The 21,261-nt window shown below is 51.2% G+C and overlaps 1 protein-coding gene across 6 annotated transcripts in view; it reads right to left on the bottom strand.

Annotated features, from left to right (window-relative positions):
- Window positions 1–19,294, bottom strand: part of VPS37C (VPS37C subunit of ESCRT-I) — a 30,893-nt gene extending 11,599 nt beyond the window's left edge. The window contains exons 1-3 of one of the 6 annotated variants that reach the window (XM_071217994.1): window positions 18,950–19,171; window positions 18,316–18,468; window positions 2,115–2,213 (exon numbers count right to left, since the gene is read on the bottom strand). In XM_071217994.1, coding sequence (XP_071074095.1) covers window positions 2,115–2,213; window positions 18,316–18,345 — 129 coding nt within the window. In that variant the 5' untranslated portion in view covers window positions 18,346–18,468; window positions 18,950–19,171. Of the gene's footprint in view, window positions 1–2,114; window positions 2,214–2,814; window positions 3,602–18,315; window positions 18,469–18,619; window positions 18,785–18,949 lie in introns of those variants that run through there. The other 5 variants (XM_004446478.5, XM_004446474.4, XM_004446477.3 and 2 more) reach the window with 5 other exon arrangements.
- Between the last annotated feature and the right edge of the window lie 1,967 nt (window positions 19,295–21,261).

The raw sequence follows: 21,261 nt of genomic DNA, 5'->3' as shown, positions 1-21,261 counted from the left end.
TGTGGTTCTCCTCCATTAGGGTTTCACTCTGAAGCCCTTTACCAGCCATTTTTGAGAGTTCAGTGCAACCAGGTCCAGCCCCCACCCAAAGGGCTCACCCAGGCAGCCTCGGCGCCCCTGTCCATCCTCTTCTATTTGGAGAAAGAGCCACTACTAACTCTTCTCCAAAAATCACATCCCAAACTAAGTTAGCTCCTATCTCTTCTCACAGTCCCACAGTGACTCAGTTGATGGTAGAAAAGCTCATCAAAAGTCATTGCCCTGGGGGAGCAGATGTAGCTTGTTGGCTGAGTGCCTACCTCCCACATACGAGGTCCCTGGTTCAATCCCCAGTATCTCCTAAACATAAAAAATAAAATTAGAAAGTCACTGCCCTACTTCATTTCTCTTTGAACCACGTAAGCATTTTTCCCTCAGAGAATTCAAATCGCTTTGTAAGGCATGGCTGCACACCACAAAATTCAAGTGGCCTTTCTCTCATGAGGAATGTTGTTCCTGTTTCCGTTTCCTGTGATTCTGCGCCTCGTCAGATTGTCTCAGCCTGCTTGGCTTGGAAGTCACCTCCTAACAATGAGGTAAAGGCCTGCTTCCAGGGCCTTCTGGGTGCCTCAGAGGCAGGCCTGGGAATCCCCATAATCACTGCGCTCTAGGGAGAGTCAAGAACCACATGGTGCTCACCACATGATGAGGAATGGAAGACGGAGGGATGAAGAGTCCGACAGGCCTGGCCTGTGCCGGCTACACCCCGGGCAGAGCTCAGCGCCTCGTGGCTGGTCGGCGTGGGGCTTCGCCAGGCTTTGCTTCAAGTCCTCACTCACAGAGCACGGCTGAGTGTGGTGATGCGGGCAGGACTCACTGCGTCGAGGCCCCATCGCTAGCTCTCCTGGGGCTCCTCAACCCAGTGCTCGGTCACCGCCAACCCCAGCATAGGTGGCCCGTTTGAGGGGAGGGGTGGGCAGGGGGCAGCAAGGGCATGGGCCAGGACAGGAACAAGGGGCATTCCTCTTACAGGAAGGGGGACTGCGGAGAAGCTGCAGGGAGAAACTTTGTTTTCTGGGTTTTTGTTTTTAATATATTACAAATTCACGGACGAGACACACCATACCTGCTTATTTGGGAAAACACAAACACATTCCAAATGGTGATCAATGCAACACAAACAGCGGACCCTATTGTAAATGATGGGCTCTAGCTGACAGTACACACAGGGTGGATAGTATAATTATAAAAATGTTCTTTCATGAACTGTAACAAACAGAACACACTGATGCAAGATTATTTGTGATAGGGCAGTAGACGGGAACTTTGTATTTTATGTATTTTATGCACAACTTTTCTGTAAACCTACAACTTCTCTACAAAAAAAAATTACTGAAAATAATAATTTAAAAAATTTTAAATGCTAATGAAATGAGCTCAGGTTATCTGTGCAAGCATCTTGCACATGAGGTACAGCAGGGGTCGCTTCCAGAGCACTGGACAGGCTGCAGCCCCTCAAGGGGTGACTGTGGGTATTTCCAGCTGAGTGGTCACAGCCTGGCCCTCCTACCTGGCAGGGGAGTCACCAAGTCAAAGGACACAGGCAGCGCGGGGGAAGACCTTTTTAAGTATAAAGCTCTGTACACAGAGAAAGGAGACTTTTTCTGTCATGAGGACTCCAGGACCAGCAGATGAGAGGATGAGGTACCACGTCCTGACAGGAAAAGGAGAGGAGCCTGTGTCTCAGCCCCAAAATTGCTCCAGAAGTCTTAGAATCACCAGGAGATACAGGGTCAGACAAGGCCCTTGAGGAAAGGCGAGTACAAAACAGTACCAGAGCTTCCAGAAACTGCCTCCAGATTCAAGCTGGAAGAGCAGGGCAAGACTCCCCAGAGCATCTGGAGCCCTGGAAGGTTCCAGGTGCCCAAATCCATGTGAGGGCCCAGACTTTCTGGCATTCGTTAGAACTGGCCTGAAAGCTCAGGGGCTTCTCTGGCTGTGTCCAAATCAGGGTGAAGGCCACAGAAAGGGGGAAATGAATTTGCCCAAAACTCCCAACAAGCCAGTGTCCTTAAAAAGGGCCTGTCAGTCCCTTCAGCCAGCCTTCCCTGGTTGCCCTGCTGGCCGCCCCCTACCTCGGGGGACTCCAGGGCCAGCCGGTCAATCGTTTCCGGGTCATTCTGCATCTCCTCCAGCTCCTGCAAGGTCTTGTCTTTCAGCGTCTCCATCCTTCCCTGGGAACAGAGAAAGACACCGATGTGAGGCAGGGGCAGCTTGCCGGGAAGTGACCTTGGGCCCAAGTCCAGTGTCTGCTCTTCTTAAGAGAGGCTCAGGGAGGGGGAGGATCTCATCGGGCGCATTCCTGCCGCTTAGCCCATCCCCTCCCCAGAGACCGAGGAGCCTTTCCTCCTACCCAAACCCTGAATGGCGGGATATATGAAAGCACTCGGCTGCCAGAGGAGCAAATCCACAGTGCCTCGCGGTCGTGGGTGAAGCTCCCCAAGGAACAGACTAGAAAAGGCAGAAGGAAAGAGCCAGGCAGCCAGGAATGAAGAAGAAATTTGGCCCAAGGCCACCTGCCAGCACGGAGGCCACCAGGCCATCTGTAGGTGTCTATTTCTGTCTGGACCAAAGGACTTTGCTGCCTTCAACCTCCTAGACTCCATGGGGTCACTGCTGGCTATGTTTAGTGAGCTAACCACCTCAGGTTTCTCTGCAATGGCAGCCCCTCCACTTGCCACCAAAGCAGTCTGTCACCAGCGACCTCATCAGGGCAGAAAAAAAAAAAATTACAGCGGCCCCTAAAGCAATCAGGAGGAAAGGCAAGTGACTGACCCCAACAGAACGTCGGCTCTGGCAGAAGAACTGGTCTCTTCTGTCCTCTCCTGATCACTCTGCCGGAGGGACATCAAGCATCTGTGTAACGGACGGGCCCCTTGAGGGACCAAAGCACAAACAGCCTGCACCCGCTTCCTTTCTGCTGACAGGATCTCCGCTTTTACCTACTTTTTATCTTATCTGGTTTCTACTTTCCAGTTTTTATCTTTGCTAGATCGGCACCTCACATCTTTAGCGCTGTTTTTTTTCTGGGTACAAAGGTTATGTTGGTTTTCAAAAGATTCTGACACTGAGTGATCTAAAGCCCCGTCCCCCCTCCCATGCCAGTGCACGGCTAGCATGAGCCCATGAGAAGGCATCTGGGGTCAAGGGCTCTGGCAAGAGCTGTGTGAGCAGACAGAAGCAGCCTTCTCTAGGTCTCGGTTTACCCATCTGTCATAGGAAGGGAATGGCATCTCCTAGGGTCACTGAAAATATGAAAGGAGAAGCTGACCGAGAGCGGCCGCCTGCTCCCATGTGCTCAGACAGCCTAGGTTTCCCCTCCTGTCTCCATGGCGGTATTAACGGCGGCCCCCATCATGCTCAAGAGTCCTGGCTTAGAAAACAACTTACGTGGCCACCCCACGGATAAAACGTATCCAAACCATCACCGTCTGTTCGATCTCCTCTGGGTGGAATAGAGCCCCAACCTCTAAGGCAGGGATTCTTAAGCGTTGGCACACCCCTGAATCCTAGGGAAGCACGCTGGACGTGCAGGTGCACTGGCCCCGTCCACAGAGCTCTGCCTCAGTGGGTCAGGCAGGCCTGGAAATCCAGGCCATGCTGGACATGTGGCTGTGGCTGGTCCGGGGCCTAGTTCTAAGAGGACAGCTCTGTGCTCTTGGGGGGGCAATGCAGGCCGCGGTCACTGAGCACCTGCCATGGTGCGTGGCCTCTCCTTATCCTGCACAGCGGACTACAAACATGCTGGGACAAAGCAGAACTCAGCGGAGGGGGGGGGGGGGCAGGATGTAAGAGGGTAGGGCAATGAGCAAGACTTTGTGGTTTTTAGGTCCTAACAGGCACACTGCTATTCAACTGGAGCGAGTCTGCCACGAGCAGCAAAGCAGGATGAGTGAGTACCAGGTGAGGGTCCCTCGAACTGGGCAGGGCCATGGGCTCCAGTGTAGCTGGGGGTCTTCCACAAGTTCCTGAACTTCTCAGGGCCTCAGGCTCTCACCGGTAAAACAGGAGTAACCACAGCTCCCCTCCCAGGCCAGGGCAAGGAGTCGAGGAGAAAACGTCTGAGGCTGCCCAGAGTGAGGCTGGGCAAATGCTGGCGTTGTTACAAAGGCCTCCGGCGGGGCCCAGCCGAAAAGAGCAGCAGCGGCTCCGGCCAGGGAAGGACCCGCCACGGCGCAGGCGTCTGGTCCTGCAGCTGGGGATGCCCGTGACAGGTGCTCCTGGGCTGAGGATGGAAGCCGCTGCGGTGGGCCGCTGGCTAACCACACCCGGGCAGCACGGTGCCATCTGCAATCGCACCGAGCAGGCTCAGGACTCGCTCTCACTCGTGGGGAGGTCCCATCCCCTGAGGTATCTGGAAAGCTCAGAGCAGAGCCACGAGTTCCCAGGACAGGTGCCAACCATCAACCCCAGAAGGGGCCACACAAGACATGTGACGAGAATCACATTTAAGGCACTGAAGCCTCATGCAGCAGGGCTCAAACGTTTTGGTCTCAGGGCCCTTTTTTACACCTAACCATTACTGAGGACCTTAAGCACTTTGGTTTATGGGGATTATACCTATTCCTTTTAAACCATATTAGAAACAAAGCATGAGAAAATTTTAAAACACAAGAAAATGCAAAAGCATCCATTCTGTTAGCAAGCAGAGGATGGCAGCATCTGGGTCATGGTGCCTCTGGAAACTATACTATAGACTCATGAGAGGGACAAAAAAGAAACAATGCCCCAGGGAGCCCCAGGGCTCCCCAGTCCACACTTTGGGAACCATGGCCTAGAGGGTTGGTGCACGGACTCTGGAGGCAGCCCAACTGGGTTTGAATCCCGGCTCTGCTACTACCTGGCTGTTATTTAGCCTCTTTGAGCCTCAGTTTCCTCGTCTGTAAAATAGGGCAATGCTTGGAATGTTGTCAGCATGATGTATCTGCTGTAATAATGACCCTCACAGCCACCTTAGTGGGAGTGTCACCGCTACCCCAACCTCACCAGGCAGCCAGAAGAGTGGAAGGGTTCACAGCTGGGAAGGAGAAGTCCAGGGGTTTCCCACTGTGTGCATCAGAATCCCTCAGAGTCCTTGTTTAAATGCCAGAGTCCTAAGCCCTGCTCCAGACCTAGAGCTTCAGGATTTCCAGGGTACTTAACTTAATTTTCATGTTAATCAAGCTACCCAGGTAAACTGGCACATACTGTCTTACTTCCTCCTTCCTCTGACACTCTGAGGGGACTCGAGGGAGAGCAGGAAAAGCAAGCCCCGGAGAGGAAAGAGCTGGCAGCCAGTCCAGGGCAGAGGCAGGAACCCCCTCCCCCCCCCCTTTGTCATTCCTCCCGGGCGGGCCCAGCTCCCAGGTGCACTTCCCTTCTGGTGCTGACAGCTCAGCTCTGTGGGCACAGTGGGCCAGGGGATGCCAAAGTACACTAAATGGGGGGCCTTTCCCCCCTGGGACCTTAATCTCTGGACTTGCCTCAGGAACAGCAGCACTGCCGGGTGAGACTGAGTGGGAGTCGGCCCCTACATCAAGACCAGGGGGCAGGCCCCTGGGCCACTGCTCACCAGAAGCCAGCTCTAGCTCTGGCCACTGTGTGTGTGTGTGGGGCGGGGGGGGGGGGGGGGTAGCTCTGGCCACTGTGTGTGTGTGTCGGCCCCTACATCAAGACCAGGGGGCAGGACCCTGGGCCACTGCTCGCCAGAAGCCAGCTCTAGCTCTGGCCAGTGTCTGTGTGTGTGTGTGTGTGTGTGTGTGTGTGTGTGTGTGTGTGTGTGTGTGTGTGTGTGTGTGTGTGTGTGTGTGTCAGAAGCCAGCTCTAGCTCTGGCCACTGTGTGTGTGTGTGTGTGTCACAGGAAGACACTGCTGCTACGATGGCAGGTGTAGGTGGGCACAGGCCCCATGGCCCAGAGGGCTCCAGGAGCTTATCCTGAGCAGAAGGCAATGACATGGAACTGTCCTAAGGGCAACCAAAAGGTGATTTGCTGATGGGCTTGTCTGCACCAGATGCTTCTAAAACATTTGATCTGATCAGAGGAAAAATTATCAAAATGAAATCTTTGTAAAACATTGTGATGATTAAATTCATGTGTCAAGGTGGCTAGGTTATGGTCCAGCTGTGTGGTCAAGTAAGACCTGCCTGTTTGTTACTTTGGGGGTATTCTGTAGATTTAGATCATTAGTGAGCTGACTGCATCTATGGCTGATTAATCCACAATCAACAAAGGAGACAGCCTTCAGGAATGAAAGAAGCCTCATCTAATCAGCTGAAGGCCTTACAGGGAGAACTGCTGATTTCAGCAGTTAGAAAAAGAATTTTCCTTATTTCAGCCAGTCAGCTTCTCTGGGGGAATTTAACAAAACTTTCATCAGAGTTGCTAGCTTGGGGCCTGCCCCTAGAGAATTCAGACATGCCCATCCCCACTGATGCATGAGCCAATTCCTATAACAAATCTCTTAATATTTACATACTAAGACTAAATACAAACTAACTAATACAAACATTCAAGTATTTGGGAATAGTCTGAATTGCTTTCTCATTGGGCCTGACAAATGGCTATTTATTTCTACCTCTGTGGGGGGGGGGTAGCGTGTATATATCTATCCTGCGTGAACTTGCAGTGAACTTCCAAGCCAGTGAACGTGGGCATTTCATGGATGAGTCTATGAAAGTGAATACAGTGAGGAAAAGCCAGTGAGGAAAAGCCATCTTCCCAACCACCCCCCACCCCCGGCTTGGAAGTCCCAGGTCACACATAGGGAACTTGATGTTGCTAAAACCCGCGTGATTCTGCTGCTTTCACAGGAGCGGGAACAGGAGCAGCACCAAACTACCAATTAAAGTTTGGTAATATGTGACTGCAGGAATTTAGCAACAAAAGCTAAAGAAAGAATAATGGCAAATAAATGGACAAGCAAGCTCATTCCCCAGATAATGCTGGAGTGCACTGAAGTGTGCAGCCTGCTGGACTTATTAAACATGCGTCCTCAGACCCCGTCCTGCCTCACCATCATTTAGCAGGCAATCTTCCCCTGGACTAGAAAGCTCCACATCTGGTTCTCTTTGAGGGTCTTGACCTCCCTGTGGCAAAAGTCCCTGTAATATGGACCTGGTGATCTGAATTATCACATGCTTTGTAGACAGGGAGAATTCACTCCAAAACTGGCAATGAATTCAACCTACACCTCTCAGACCATCCCGTCCCTGCCATCAGGCCCCCAGGACATCAGCTCTCTGGCTGGGGAACAGGATCAAGTCCCTGAGCAAAAGGGCCCCTTCTGGCAGTCCTGAGGCCAGGGTTCCAGATGTTAGAGGGTCACAAGTACTAGAAGATTCCATGTAACAGGGGACGTCAACCTCTGAATGTCCAGACTGCATCCTACACCCTCCTCCCCAAGTAAGAAGGGCCTCTCACTCACTCCTGCTGGGAGTGAAGCACTATCCTCAGAAGCACAGGAAAGAAAGAACAAGCCCCTTTTTGCCAAAGTCTCCACAACCACCATCCTGCCCCCGGGGACCCTCCATGCCAGGAAGCCACAGGTACCACTCCAGTTCCCAGCGGTTAGTCCTGGGGGCCCTAGCTATCAAACTTATAGGAAACTCCCGGGCCCCTCAACTATGGGTTCCAGAAGACCCAAAAACCATACCAACTGGTCAAGGGCTGTTTTTCCAGAAGGGTCTTCTGGCCTTCAGCTCCCCAGGCGGCAGGCCCTGCCTATAAACACACCACCAGCCACTCATCACGTACACATCACGCACCAGTGCTCAGCGCCAACCTCAGGACCCGGTCACAGGCAGAAATAGACTCAGGAGCGCCCTACCACCACCCTCAGGCCAGGCCCCACCCCACCAGAGGAGCGAGGAGCCACTATTCAGAAAACAGGAACCTTCACGTAAAAGCGCATGTATCAGGCTCTCTAGAAACACTGGAAGATCTAGCAACACCGGGCCCCACTGCCATGTGGCCCCAGCTGGCCAGAGTGGGCAGCCAGGGCCTCTGACCCAAGGCACAAGGGATCTCCCCCCAGAGGGCACATCTGAGTCACCACCTCCTGGAATATACAAACTGGAATGGAGGATCTTGGAAATAAACAGGAAGAGGCTGGGGACGGAGGGGAACGGGCCCACCAGCCCCCATGGCGCTGAGAACACCCCCCAGCTCCCTGAGGCCTTTTTCACTAACCTTTCTTGAACCAAAAGAGCAGAAGATGAGCAGGAGGGGTTCTCCTAGCTTCTCTCTCTGCCACCCCTTGAGTGGGAAAGAGGACCACCACCAAACTCAGAAGAAAAACAGCTTGGTCCTCGAGTCACAGTGCTTCTCTCCTGCCCCGATTCCCTTTCACTGCAGAGATGTCAAAATCGGCCGTTCGCAACATTTCACATGCCTCGAGAACTTCAGGTATGAAACACCTTCGTTTCACAGAAAGGCTAAACCCCATTTGAATGGACTCATGGCCAGTCTGAGTTCTTCTGCTGTCCTCAAGACTCCTGGAAAGAGGCCTCTTGGGACACATCAGGTTTTCAGTTGAAATGTCACGAGCCCCAGCATGATGTGGGCTGCGCACTCCTGGTCGATCCCAACCGCAGCCTGATGCTCCTGCACCCAGAGGCCTCGGAGACTCCTGACCCCTCCTGCTGCTTGCAAGGCGCTGCCGGCTCTTACAAAAGCCAGAAGGGGCCTGCTCAGGACCCGCTCCCGACTGTGCCAAATAGCTGAATGCTAAGCGTTCTCTTTTTCAGGACCTCAATTTTCCTTAACAGTAAAATGGGCCAACAATCCCTGATGGTCACATGGCTCCTTTCTTCTAAGATCAAAGCCCTTTGCAAACTCCTCAACTCTGGTAATTTATACATCACCCTAGAAAAGTGAGGTGAGCACAAGGTGTAATTAACTCTACTTCAGAGAAGAAACCAAGCCCAGAAAGAGATAGGAAGGCAACAGCTGGCCTGAGATCTTAGAAGCTTGTTGGGGGGTCAAACTGTCAGAGGTCCAAGTCCTTTCCCTCCTCCAGTGTTTTGGTTTCACAAAAGCCCATTGCAGGGATGTGATGAGGATCAGAGTTTAGTTACAGGGTCATCCATAATCCAGCAATTACAGACCCATGCAAGCAACCAATTCCTCCTTGGTCCCACCGGCTTCATGCAGGTGGCACTCATCACTGTCCTCAGAAACCATCTCCAGCCTGGGCAGGCAAATGCTATCCTATGCAATTTATCACAGCATCTCCCACTCATAGAAGTACCAGTACCTTTCTTTCAGATGACACAAAGACCTCACCTTCTTCTAGGAGCCACCCAGTAAGACTGGAAGCAGCCAGCACTTCTCTGGGTATGTAATTTGGAAAAGGACAGAATTTTGCCCATGGCCCACAAATCTGCCACCTGAGAACACTGGCAGAGTTGAGGCTCCCAGTCGTCCTACGTGGTAGACAAATCCAGATTGGCGCTTCTTAAAGTCACCATAGCCACCAAGGACATCACAAAGCAGAGAACTGGGAGATTACAAGGAGCTGTTCGGGGACCCAGAATCCACAGGTTTTCTTTACCAGAGCATCTGACAAGTCCAAATGCCTCAGCCCCTCAGCCCCAGGGCCGTGATTCAGCCCCCATTCACTTACAAAGCACCCAGGAGGCTTCTGGGCATTTCTCTTGTGGTACCTGGAGTTTGCTGTTTGGACAGAAAGGGGAAGGAGACAGGAGTTTGAAGATGAGAAGAGATAAGTCCCTCGAAGGTGTGAAGAAAGTTTTATTCATCTGTCTTCCCAGCCGCCAGCACTGAACACTGTTTGTGGAAGACAGGATGGCGGGTGGGAGGGAGAGAACAAGCCCTCCAGCTGGTGGGCAAACTGTGAGAGACCTGGGGGTGAGAACAGGGCCTTTTCCCATGTATCCACACCTGCATTTATTTATTTCATGGAGTAATTACCATGTGACAAGAACGGTACAAGGCCTCAAATAAAGGAAGGAAGGATTAACAAGCAGAGAGCGGGAAACGGACTTTGGCCCAGTGGTTAGGGCGTCCGTCTACCATATGGGAGGTCCGCGGTTCAAACCCCGGGCCTCCTTGACCCGTGTGGAGCTGGTCATGCGCAGTGCTGATGCGCGCAAGGAGTGCCCTGCCATGCAGGGGTGTCCCCCGCGTGGGGGAGCCCCACGCGCAAGGAGTGCGCCCGTGAGGAGAGCCGCCCAGCGTGAAAAGAGAGTGCAGCCTGCCCAGGAGTGGCGCCGCCCACACTTCCTGTGCCGCTGATGACAACAGAAGCGGACAAAGAAACAAGACGCAGCAAATGGACACCAAGAACAGACAACCAGGGGAGGGGGGGAAATTAAATAAATAAATAAATCTTTAAAAAAAAAACAAAAAAACAAGCAGAGAGGGATGTAAATATTTACTGTAAATATATACCCAGCTAGTACCATGAGTCAGACACAGCCGTATATTGTAAAAACTGATCCTAAGTCTCAAGGAACTCAGTTTGGTTTAAAAACGACAATACAAAAATATCTCACAATTCTTTGTAAATGCACCCTGAGAAGGGTCTTAACAGGAGGGGTGTGTGCTTAGGGTGGGGAGAGTTAAGGAGCAGGAAGGGCTTCAGGGAAGGGCTGCTCCAGCCAAGCCTGGGGGCCGAGGCTTGGAGGCTCCGGCGGCAGCACAGCACTCAGGTACAGCAGGAACACAAGCTCTTTTTGGGGCGATGGCATCCACTCAGAGCTAATCAGACCATCTCCAGATTCCTCTGGTGGGGAAGAGATGACAAAGGCAATGTATGAGCTGATTTACCTGTTCCCTCCACCAAAGGAAAGAAGACCTGTCGCTTGGTTCCCTCACAAACAACCAAGAATGAAAAAGCCTTTTTCTTTTAGTTTTGCTTCCCCTGAGCCTTCATCTCCACCAGCGATCAAAAAGCCAGTGGCGGGGAGCATGTCCTGCTGGAAGCCCCCACCCCCACCCCGCTGACCCAGCCCCAGCCACTGCCTGCAGGAAAGAGGGTATACTGATGTGACATTTGCCCATTTTGAAATGTCCATAGCCAATTCAAAGTTGTTTTTTAAAACAACAACCCACAGGGGTTTATAACAGACTTGTGTTACAACTGTAGGCACCCTCCAGGCGAGGCACAGGTCAGGGACGACTGATTCCACAGAAAAGGGGCACAGGGTTGGGAGAGGTGACAAAGACATTTCACAAGAGTCTGGGGACCTCACCTTCTCTGCTAAGCACTGAGTATGGGTGTGTCTGCAGGCAGAGGCAGCAAACTGGGAGGCTGGAGCAGCACCAAGCACACCCCAACCTCCCCGGCACCGGCAGTCTACCTGCCCAGGGTGTGGGGAAAAGGAAGCTTCCTGCCTGCGCCCTGGTTGCTTTTATTCTTGGTCTCAAATTCTTTCCTTTCCTTTATATCTTGAATCAATCGGTCCCACAAGCCCTGAACACGATCTGGGGGAAGATAGTGAGGCCGATTACCCGCCCAGGGTGGATTTAGGCCAAAGACAGTGACATCTCTCGCCACTCCCCAGCAGGGGAGGCTGGGAAGAGCTCAAACTAAGGGCAGCCTTCCAGATCTCTGCATCATCATCACCCATAAGCCATGTACCAATGGTTCTTGCTCAATGAGGAACTCTTTGCTGTAAGTGTTTAGCTCAAAAACACAGCTTACACTGACACCAGAAATCCTCTCCAAGGAGAGACACAGAAAGGAAAGAGGGAAGGGAAATTTTCTCAAGAGCAAGGGCAATGGGATAACAAGATCAGAATAAGACAGGTAGGTCCCCCCAGATCTCACGATACCCCTCACCACCTGCCTCTGTCTGAAGAGTTCACACTCACTGCGCCCCCACCCCCCTTTCTAGGATGCTAACATCCGTGAAAGTGCTTTGCAATTGCCTGAGCCCTGAGCAAGTACTGAATTATTCTGCCTCTTGGGGTAATCTGATGATTAGAAGGTGATGCCTAAAACCCCTAGGGTTCAACACTGAGTCAAGCAAAATCACTGCTCTTATGGAATCGTAAAATGGAACTGTGAGCATGAGCAGGGTGGGTTCCAGCTTCAGCCCATTCCAATCTGGAAGCCCCTTGTAAGCACTGGCTCCAACCACTTCCCCTCCTCACATTACCAGCCAACACTAACTTGCCAACCACTTCAAGCTTTAAATCACACTTCAAAGAGAACTCTAAAATCCCTCAGTTTCTTATAAATTTCCCATATCCACCTATAGTAGCCTAAGAAGTTGTTACCATAGCAACACGGAAAGCTCAATCTGTGGGAACCCACCCCATCCCACCCTTCATGTCGAGAACACCTGCTGTTACCTTAGAAACCATCCTAATCCTGCTGCTTGATGAGGAAATATTTGTAGACCTGATCTAGTTTTCTGTTCCCAGAATGCCTCTAGCTGTGCACCCAAGTACAGACTTCCCACAGAAGGTAATAAAAATAATCACATTCTTCTTGCCTGGCCTAAAAGCACCACCGAGTTGACCTTCCCCACAATTTGGAGTGTGAGCCACAGAAGTGAAACTTCTTTATTCTTTAGTTTTCTTTTTCGCTAAGGAATTGCTGGGTTCAGGGTTGGAGATTCCTCACGCACCGCCCCTCTCCATGCTAAATAGTTTTGACAGCAGGAAAGGTAGTGGAAAGAATTTAAGGCTTTGAAGTCAAATATCACAAGGCTTAAGTCCCAGCTTGACCTTTTTACTAACTACATGACCATGTGCCAAGTGCTTGACCTTTATCATTGTTTCTCATGAAATGGAGCGAATATCACCACCAACATGGGCTGTGATCAGGATTTAATGAGAAACAGGCCAGCCCCCAGAGCTGCTAAAAAACCCACCCAACAGCAGGCCTGGCCCTTAGCAAGCAACATTCACACACCCCCTCACAACTAATTCTTGTAAAATGCTCCCTGACAAGCACCTAACTAGGGGCGGGGTTGTAGAACAGTCAAATTCTGAGCAGAGCAGGTCCCAGAGGGTGTGGCTTCTAAAACAGGCTCTGCAGCAATCGGGTCCTCGAATGCAAGCTTGTATGGGCATCAGTGGGGAGCACGCAACCGCTTGGATAAGGAATTAGGAAGGAAGTGACCATCTTCACATACACACATAACACCTAACACCCCTCAGGTGCAAAGCTCCATCTGACCCCCCTTTTCCTGGAGGCTGGACCCCAAGTGAGAGAACCCAGGAATGGATAAGTGGAGCCCATTTCCTGTGGCATGCCTGCCCAATGAGGGGGACACAGAGGAGCACGGGGACGTGAGGGAAGTGATTCACTTCTCTACTCCATGGGACAAACTTCCCTGCTGGCTCAGGTGCCCAGCACGGGGCAGGGGCCTGACTACGAGCCCCCAGCAGGGCCACGGACTTGCTTTCCTTTGATGACATGGCCCACCCCTTCACTTGGGCCTCCCAAACCTGATGACCCTCATCTCGCCTGCCTTCAAACCCTTCATCTCCAGAGGACCTCCCTCTTCACTTTCTTCTACCTTCCAAACCCACTGCCCTGCCCGGGCCTCCACTGTCCTGGGGGACCCCCGCTTCTGCTCTCATTTTGGTTCCCATCCTCCAGGCCATCTCTGATGTGTCTCCACCCAGTTTTGCCCAAGCATTTGCTCCAAAGTCTCTTAAATGCATCCATCCACCCCCACCCCAACCCCAAACTCCAAACGGGCCCACCCACCTCCCTCACCACCACCCTGCCAGGCACCATGGATTAATTTTCCTTAAAACACTGCTTCCCACTCGTCTGCCCCAACCGGGCCTCCCCCTGCAGCCAGGCTGGTCTGGGCAGGGCACCTTTCCTGGGCTTTCCCTACTTGCCTGGCTCACCCTACCCCTAGTGTACCTTTAAACTTTTTCAACTTCTTTCTTTAAGTAGGGAACTTTTTATTTTCCCAAACAAAACCTCACCCCAGATTCCAGTGCAGAGGTCAGATCATGGAGGACCAGCTCTGGGCAGAAAGGTAGGGGGAGAGCCCTACCCCTCAAGCTCTGTCTCCCCTTGACTTCAAGGGAACCCCTAAGGCACCTTCCCAGAACACACTTGCTCTAGCCCTTTACCTCTAGCCCTAGCCTCACAAACCCCTGCCCGAGTCCCTTCCTCCTCCACCCCCCTTCAGCAGGGATATCGTAGCAGCAGGGCGAAGAGTGCCAGCTCTGCAGTCAGGCTGGAGGGGTCACTCCAGGACTTGCCACCTGCTCAGTGTTCTCTGAGCCTCACTGGCCCATCTGTAAAATAGGGCTGAGGACAGTAACCCTAGCTGATGCCTAAAGAGTGCTCGCCATGCTCTGGGCCCTGTTCTAGGAGCTGTATACGCAGTCGCTCACTGACCCTCACCACAGGCCTCACACAGTGTGCGTGTGTGTGTGTGTGTATGTGTATATATATCCTTTGATCTTCCTCATTTTACAGACGAGAAAATGGGACAAAGAGACGTTTTGGGCCTACTCACAGTTTCTTGGCAAGGACATTTCAACACAGGCGGTCTGGCTTTGGGGTCTGTATCCTTCACCAGGGCACCCCACTGCCTCTCAATCATGCCCCCATGAGGACAAAGCATGTCCAAGAAAAGTACAATGTCCAGCTCTGGGAACAAACTTAGTAAGCAGCCATTATTTCTGATATCATTTCAACCAGACACCTAAAAATCAGGGCCTTTTATGTTCGGAACCCAGCACAGTGAATACCAGTACCACAAATACGACCCTTTACTCGTCCTTGGCCAGTCTTTGGCCAGGCACACAGGGCTCTGCAGTCCCCAGAGGCTGGTGGGGCCAGGGATACCATGAGCAGCGCCTTCCTCTGCCCTCAGCTTCTGAGAAGTATGAGAATCTCTGCAGGGGAAGCCCAATGATTAAAGGCTCAGAAACTGTAAGGCACTTCCCGGTTGAGGAGTTTGTGCGGGTTATTTAATCTCTCCATACCTCTCCCCAAGACGGGGATTTTGTGTGAGGATGAAAAGAATTAGGTCCTGTGAAGCCTATCGCGCAGCCCTCAAGCAGAGCTCCATAAAGTGGCTTTCTTTTATCATGACTTTTATCACTATGGCTGAGCTCACACATTCAGCCCATTCTTACCTCTGCAGCTCAAGCACTTCTCATGTGGACTCTGAAGACAGAGAGAATTTAAGACACCTCCAGGGACAGCATCAATCAACAAAGCGACATAGGTCTGATGGCTAGATGTAACGCAGATCAATAGCATTCAGCTTCAATCAATATGGTGGTCAAGAAAGAGGTTATTTAATAAGTTCTTGAAATTTCCTGGCAGCAAAACACAGACCTGCCACTTGGTTAAGCCTCTTCCTTCTTTGTCCCATGGCTCCGCTTTGAAAACATAAATCCTAAACTATATCACACCAAAGTTTTCTTTGTTTCTTCTTTCTCTCAACTATTCGGATGACTTGAGGAGGATTTCCATCTGCAGCCATCAGTCCTCCCCGACCACTACATGCTTTCTTATCTGCATGGACCAAGCTGATTCCACCATCCCTTATGGAAGGATCAGGATTAAGGTCAAGGCAAAATCTCACTTGGGCCAAATATACAGGAATCTATATGGGGGTCAAGCAAGGATAGTCTGTTCAAAATCCAAAATGATGAGACTTGCTTTCTCCCTGATTTTTGGCCAACCTAGGCCGGTGTAAGGTGGGAACCCTTGTGCACTGCTGGTAGGAACGCAAAATGGTGCAGTAGCCATAGAAAACAGTTTGTAAGTTTCTCAAAAGGTTAAACATATAGTTACCACCAGCAATTTCATTTTTACGCATATTCCCCAGAGAATTAAATGCGGGGACTTAAACAGATACCTGTACATCAGTGTTCAAAGCGGCATTACTCACAATAGCCCAAAGGTGGAAACAACTCAATGTCCATCGACAGGAATGGATAAATAGAATGCAGTGAAATTTTCAGTCATAAAAAAGAACGAGGTTTTGATACATGCTACAACATGGATGAACCTTATAAACATTATGCTAAGTGAAAAAGTCAGACAGCAAAGGACAAATATTTTATGATTCCACTTACATGAAATATCTAGAATAAGAAAATTTATAGAGCCAGAAAGTAGATCAGAGGTTACCAGTGGTTGGGGGGTGGGAGGTGGGGGGTAGATGGGGAGTTATTGCTTCATGGGTAAAGAGTTTCTGTTTTGGGTGATTAAAAGTTTTAGTAATGGAAGGTGGTTATGGTAGCACAACATTGTAAAAATGATTAAGATCACTGGACTGTATAGTTGAAACAATTAAAATGGGAAATTTTATGTCTATATACATACATAAACATATATACACATAAAACCACAATTTAAAAAACAACATTAAGTATAAACTGATAAAACTACAAGAAGAAAAGGGCAAGTCCACAATTACAGTCAGATGTTTCTACATCCTTCTCTCAATTATCGCTAGAACAAGCATATAGACAACTAGTAAGGTCACAGAAGAGTTAAACGATACTACCAACCACCTTGACTTAATCGACTTTTGTAGCAAACTCCACCCAACAGAACACATATTCTTCTCAAGTGCTCACAGAACATTAACCAAGATAGACCATACCCTGAGCCATAACACAAGTCTCAGTAAATTTAAGATAATTCAAGTTACGCAAAGTATATCCTCTGCTTGAAAAAAATTAAATTGGATAAAAGGAGATTTTGCCTCTTTCACTACTTGTACTCTTACGGAGGACAGACCAGATAAATTGGCAGGGGTACTAAAAGTACTTATAGATCTTCAATGCTAGGCTTACCCAGCCTGGGGTATAGGTAGAAAGTTCATGCTTTTGAGACTCTCCCTCTTTTCTCCTTTCTCTTTGGGTCCACTGAAGACCTCAGGGTCCCCACTTGTGAGCCCCAGCTCTACCAAAACAAACCTGCAGGTGTTTGCCTAGACTGTCACATAAACTAGTGAAAACAGAAGAAAAGAGAAATGAAGTGGGAGAGCACCTACTAAGTAAGCACACCTTTAAAGCTCAAAGAACTTCAGAGACTGTTGCCATCACAGAGGCCTATCACGGTGCATCCAGCCAGGAAGAAACTGGAATCTTTTGGTAACTCCAGATCCTGTGAGGAAACGGCCAGCAGAATTTCCACACTGGTCTTCACTGACCTGATTACGTCAGTCTGGAAAAACCCTACTACCACTGGCCAACAGTGTCCAGGGATGATTGACATGGCTAGCTGCACCAATGCTCATGCAACAGCAGATGAAGAAATTTCAAAAAATAAGCAATAAAGAAACAAGAATCCTTCGAAAAAATCTCACTTCCAAACTACTAGCTGCCTAGCAAATCTAGGAACTCCTTAATGCAGTGATTCCCCAGGTTGCTTCACAGGGAGAATCACTCTACATACTTGTTCAAAATAGATCCCTGGGTCGCCCTTCAAAGGCGCAGAACCACTTCCAGTGGCCGGGGTGTGTATTACTGACACAGAAGAGTCTTAAGGTCCAGCAAATTTAGAAAACCTCTTGAAGGAATCTGGGAGGTAATATCCGGGAAGCACCTTGGCTTTGAAATGACACAGATGAGTAAAAATCTCTACTCAACCATTTACTGGCTCTGGCCAGAGCCAAGTTATCCTAAGACTTCACCTGTAAAATGGGACCCCACCACCCACCTTGACCTGTCTGAGAATTCTGTATGTTCACAAAGACCCTGGAACAGTGCCCAACACACGACAGCCAAGTAATAAATTGAAGCTACTGCTACCTGCAAAATGGCTACCAGAAGCCACCCAGATACAGAAGTCTAAGATGAAAATTTGCTACCTCATGGAAACTGCAAAAGCACAGAGTCAGGTTTTCAAGACAATCTAGGGAAAAAGCTGTTATGGGCACCATGACCATCAAGAACAAAGATTCTCATTTTAATGCCCAACATTTCACCCGAAGAGTCCTTACTCTCACCCAGAAACACAGAGTTCAGGCCTGTGCAGGGTGGCAGCTTTGGACAACAGCCAAAGAAAAGAATCTTTCCTTCCCAAGTCCTTCTGTCTTGGTCTGATAGTCACAAAACAGAGTCTGGAGGCAGCATCCTGGGTGCACCAGCAGATCACGGGCACTAATGGAGAAGGGGCAGTGAGCCACTGAAGGGTGTCAAAACTGGGACACAGCAAAAGGAAGGGAAGTGAATCTGTGAACAGTTTCAAGAGCTGAAAGTTAACATTCCTAGGGGGAGTGAGACCAGACAAGGTGTAGCTGAGAAAACACTGGGCTCAGGTGCTTGAAACCAGGGAGGGGACTGGGCAGCCGGGGGTTGGGGGTCAATTCCATCAGTTACTCACTGCACAGCCCCAGGTAGCTCCTTCCACCATCCTAAAAATGGGAAAACCACCATCTCACAGGCACTCACAGGGCATATATACAGCACTCCGTTTGAACTCAGCGGGGCCAAGGGTAAGGACTGGCGGTTGACGCTGGATGGTGCAAGTCTGGGTCTAGAATAAGGATCAAGACAAAGTTCCATTCCCTCACTGCCCTGGGGAAAGGGCACAGACCAAAGACCAAAGTCCTTCCGACCCCAGCTCTGCCACCGGCCTCCCGGGGGCCCTCTGTCATAAGAGATCCCACTCTCAGGCATTTTCCCACCTGCACAATGGGCGAAGTGGCTCCAACATCCCCAGAATTGTCACTAGCAAGAGGCTCAAATATGGGGTGACCGGCTGCAGAGGGGTGGGGGGCGGGGCGCGGGCGGCGCCCGGTTCCCTCCCCTCCCAAAGGGGCAGGGGCGCCTGCCGCTCGACGTGTGTCACGCGCCCCTCGCGCCCAATCACCGGCCTCGGTCGGGGTGAGGCAGGCAGGTGCGGGCGCGGCGGGAGCTACTGACAGCGCCACCCCTCCCCCACCCCTCGGCCCTGGCCTTGGCCTCGGCCCCGCCCCGCTGCAGCGAGGCCAGGAACCTCCCCAACCGCCGCTCACCTTCGGGGCCGCCGCCGCCACGGCGAAGCCACAGCCGGTGCCCGCACTTCCGGGGTTCGCGGGGCCCGCCCCCACCCGCCGGATATGACGCCCCCCTAACGTCCGGGAGCGGGGGCTCCCGCCCTAGTCACGGTCCCACGTTGGGCGCCCAGCCCCGGGAGCCTCTGGGTTCCTGCGACCCAGTGTCTCTCTCTCTCTCTCTCTCTCTCTCTCTCTCTCTCTGTCACACACCCACACCCACACTCGCGGGCACTCGGTACCACTCCCCTCGGGAACGCCCTCGAGCCCCCTCCGCGCGCGCTAGACGCCCGGCCCCGCCCCCGCAGGCCCGTGGCTCCGCCCCGCAAGCCCGTGGCCTCGCCCCCGCTAGCCCATGGCTCCGCCCCCTGCGAGCCCATGGCCCCGCCCCCGCAAGCCCATGGCCCCGCCCATGGGGGGGGAGCAAGCCCTTCCGGCGAGTGCGCCTGCGCCAACCTTCTACCATTCCTTGTCCTTTAGCGGGGCTTGATTTTCGGGAGCCCCAAAAGGGAACCTGAGGGGGAAAGAGTGGAGCCCCAGCACGAAGGGGAGGCCCCAGGTGGGCAGAGCTCAGCCTGCGGAATCCCCACGCCAAACAAACATTTCCGTGACACGGCTTGGCCCCAGGACTGGAGGGACCCCCAGATCTAAGTGTCCCCTGGCAAATGTGGTGCCCGACAGCCTGGAACTGACAGGTGTGCGGTCAGAACAACTCTGCGCAGTTTCTTCAAACGTAACCTGCTTCCCAAGGCCCTAGATTACACTGGTAATCCATTCTGCCTGAGTGGTGCCCTATAAATTACAGACAGCCTGTCCACTCCCACTTACTGAGAATTGAAAGGTTGGGCCCTGAGCCGAGCGCTCTCTTCCCTGGGCTGAACAAAATCAGGTCTCAGGGGATTTCCATCCCTGCCAGCAGTGTCCATAATTGTCCTGGAGACTCGGGAGGAGAGCTTCTTAGAACAAGGAGATGGTGCGTCCCCAGTTCAATACCTTCTCAGATATGACTTGTCATTAGCCACAGAAACCCAACTCAAACAAGGTTCTGGAAAAGGGAATTATTGGGTCAAACAGCAGGAAGGTCCAGGAGTGGCACTGGCACTGAGGACAGCGTGTGGTAGGCCTCACCCACCTTAATTTTTCTGTTACTTCGCTTTGTGTCATATCCTTCTCCTTTCAGCCAAATCACTCAAAATTTCTGTTTCAAGTTCTAGAGGGAATGAATCTGACTGGCAGAGACAATCATCATTGTCCTGTTGGGTTGAGCTTCCTCCTCTTTGTCCAAGATGAACTGCTCTTGGATCAGGTGGTCACCCCTCAGAGCACAGCGTTTAGAAGGGGATGGCGAGCGAGGCAAGATCAGCGACTGACCCTCTGAGACACACGAGGCTCTTTTGACTGATGCCACGTTGTTTGTTTTGCAAACATGTCACTTTGAACCTAATGTCAGAATGATTCCCATTGCCAGGAGCTGCTGGAAAACAGACTGAAACTGTTCTGAGAGTAGAGCAAATGACCTTAGCTTTTTATCATAAGCCCTTGTGTTCTATGTGATGTTTAACCCTTTGCATCTCTTACATTAGTGGAAAAGTTAGGAAATGCAACCGGTGGACTAGCTTGAGTTTATATTCAACAATCCTTTCACTGGTAGAATGTTGCAGTTTTGTGCACATTATACACGTTGCAACACTGACATTCTGAAGGTCTCTTGAATGCAAACCATAGCCACACCCATTAATAGGGACTGTCTCCCACCCACAGCCTGTCAGGTCCTTGCACCTCTTTGAAGCCCTGGAATCCGAAAGCAAAGCTCCAATGTATGAGCAGGTGTTATCATCAGCTGCTTAGGAGATCAGGAGATCTATCCAAACCACAGATGACTCATGAGCCCCAAGTGCATTTTCCATCCCTAGGCTCGCTCTTGAGTTTCAGACCGTTGTATAAATTGCCAGCTGGAATACTCCACTTAGGTGTCCCACAGGCACCTCCTGCTCAAGCACTCACTATCGCCCATCACAATGTGCTCCTCTTTTTAGTATCCTTATCTTGGTGATAACCCAGTTGCCCAAGCCGGAAGCTCAGGTGCACCCTTAACATCACCCTTACTTACTTCTATGTCCAGTCATTCGTGGCATCCTGTTCATCCTACATCCTAAACATCTTTACCATCTCTCACATCTCCCTCTCCCCAATAACACTGCCCCACAGCAGGCTGCCTTCTTCATGCTTGCCTGATTATACCAGCCTCCTTCTTAATCTTTAAAAAATAAACATGTCATATGGCCTCTTTGGCT

This window comes from Dasypus novemcinctus, chromosome 10 (genome assembly GCF_030445035.2).
Source record: "Dasypus novemcinctus isolate mDasNov1 chromosome 10, mDasNov1.1.hap2, whole genome shotgun sequence".
Taxonomy (NCBI): domain Eukaryota; kingdom Metazoa; phylum Chordata; class Mammalia; order Cingulata; family Dasypodidae; genus Dasypus; species Dasypus novemcinctus.
The sequence above is the reverse complement of the archived record's forward strand: the minus strand, read 5'-3'. Positions and strand labels throughout refer to the sequence as shown.